General features: G+C 34.1%; 1 protein-coding gene across 1 annotated transcript; it reads right to left on the minus strand.

Annotated features, from left to right (window-relative positions):
• Positions 1–94: 94 nt before the first annotated feature.
• Positions 95–1,679, minus strand: LOC18766146 (beta-glucosidase 12; the record flags this gene model as incomplete). Its single annotated transcript, XM_020553944.1, has 7 exons — positions 1,544–1,679; positions 1,197–1,452; positions 965–1,080; positions 641–858; positions 525–556; positions 315–417; positions 95–203 (listed from the first exon to the last, which is right to left on the minus strand). Coding segments are annotated over exons 1-7 (935 nt in total), but the record flags the coding sequence as incomplete, so codon positions are not given.
• Positions 1,680–1,855: the final 176 nt, after the last annotated feature.

The following is a 1,855-nucleotide window of genomic DNA, read 5'->3' on the forward strand; positions in this document are numbered from 1 at the left end:
GAAATTAAACATATTTATGTCAATAATATGAATCAGAAGTCAAAATCTAAAGCTAGACCATATATATTCTAAATGAATTTGTTAATACACTTACTCAATAGAACTTTGAACATAATGAAGGTGGCGATTGTAGTAGTCAATTCTATGGGTATCATTAAGGGCTTCGGCAAGTGATAATTTCGGATCATTGAACTCATCCACCCCTACAATATAATACATTTTAAATTTAGAGACTTTGTACTACTTGTGTGTGTTTTACACCAAGAATACGTGAAACATTGATCATGCAATTACTTAAGGCTAGAAATAATTACCATTTTCAGTGATGTAAATGACTGGATTGTGATACTTTTTCTTTGTGTAGAGTAAAAGATCTTGAATTCCTTGTGGATAAACATTTAGCCATTCCGAAGCACCCTGCACCCAAATTTGAAGATATTTAGATTTTTAGGAATCACATTTGTAAGTGCAAAATGATTAATGGTCAAAATCATAAAGGCATAATCTAGTAATTTGATGTGTACCTTTGAACCGATGGGGACCCCGTTACGCTCAGCTGTCACAACGTATATGAATATCAGAAGCTAATTAGTCTCTATAAACTTAAATTGCATGAATTAAATTCTGAATTTTTACTCACATGAAAGATTAACTCCAGCATCTGTTGTGTAGCTTGCGTATACAGAGTTATTTTGAGGTGCATTGCTTGCATAGTAACCAGCATAATAGTTTAGTCCAAGAAAATCAAATGAACCAATTAGCAACTTGGATTGTTCTTTCGTGAATTTTGGTAATCGGCTTCCAACAAGAGATCGCATGTTTTGAGGATAGTCACCGCTTGTCAATGGCTCAACAAACCTACAAGAATGTAAAAATTTCAAGCATTAACTTGACATTATATTATATATTGCTCTCTAGCAAGGAGTAAATATTATATTCAAAAGTAAATTCAAAATACACTTGCCATCCGAACATAAAATCCAAAGCTCGTAATGCTGCATTTTTATTTTCTTTTTCTTCTGATAGGGGCTCAAACCAATGTGACACCAGTGTTATCCCTATCACTCCATTTTGAGATGCCTGCACAAGAACATATAGTTTGTTTGTTTTAGAGTCACAAAAAAGTGAAGTAGTTTCTCTCTTGTTGCAACTTAGAATCCAATATTATGACAAATAAAATAACTAATGAATTGTACCTGGTATTTATTTTTGTACAATTTTACGGCAGCTGTATGAGCAAGGAGCAGGTGGTGTGTTACCAAATATGGTTCAGTAGATGAATCTCCCCCGGTGCAGTTTAGCTGCTGCCAAGTGGAGCATCGTCCCGGCGCATGAGACCCGATTGCATAACCAAAGTTACTAAAGGTATATGGCTCATTCAGTGTGCTCCAATGCTTTACTCGATCACCAAATTCCTTATAACAAAGTTCTGCGTAATCTTGAAAATGATTGCTGTATATACACATTTCAGAATGTGAATGTCATAATTGTATTTATTAATTAAATTATTAATACGATTCAGAGGACAAATTTCTTCACTTACACAATATGAGGGCTTAAGAAACCACCATATTCGTCTTCTAAAGTTTGGGGAAGGTCCCAATGAAAGAGTGTCACAAATGGCGTTAGACCTATAAATAGCATGAACAATAAAAGCGAGTTATAAGTTTGATAAAACGAGTTTTTTTATGAGTGCATGAAGCTGTTATTGTATAAATTATTGATCATGTGAGTGGGATGACTCACCATTGCGTAGAGCTCATTGATGAGATTGTTGTAATATTTGATTCCTTCCTTGTTCACTCCTCCACTTAACTTTCCATCTATAATTAAACAACCAGAAAATAACGAAATA

The sequence above is a fragment of the Prunus persica genome, unplaced genomic scaffold, assembly GCF_000346465.2.
Source record: "Prunus persica cultivar Lovell unplaced genomic scaffold, Prunus_persica_NCBIv2 scaffold_72, whole genome shotgun sequence".
NCBI lineage: Eukaryota > Viridiplantae > Streptophyta > Magnoliopsida > Rosales > Rosaceae > Prunus > Prunus persica.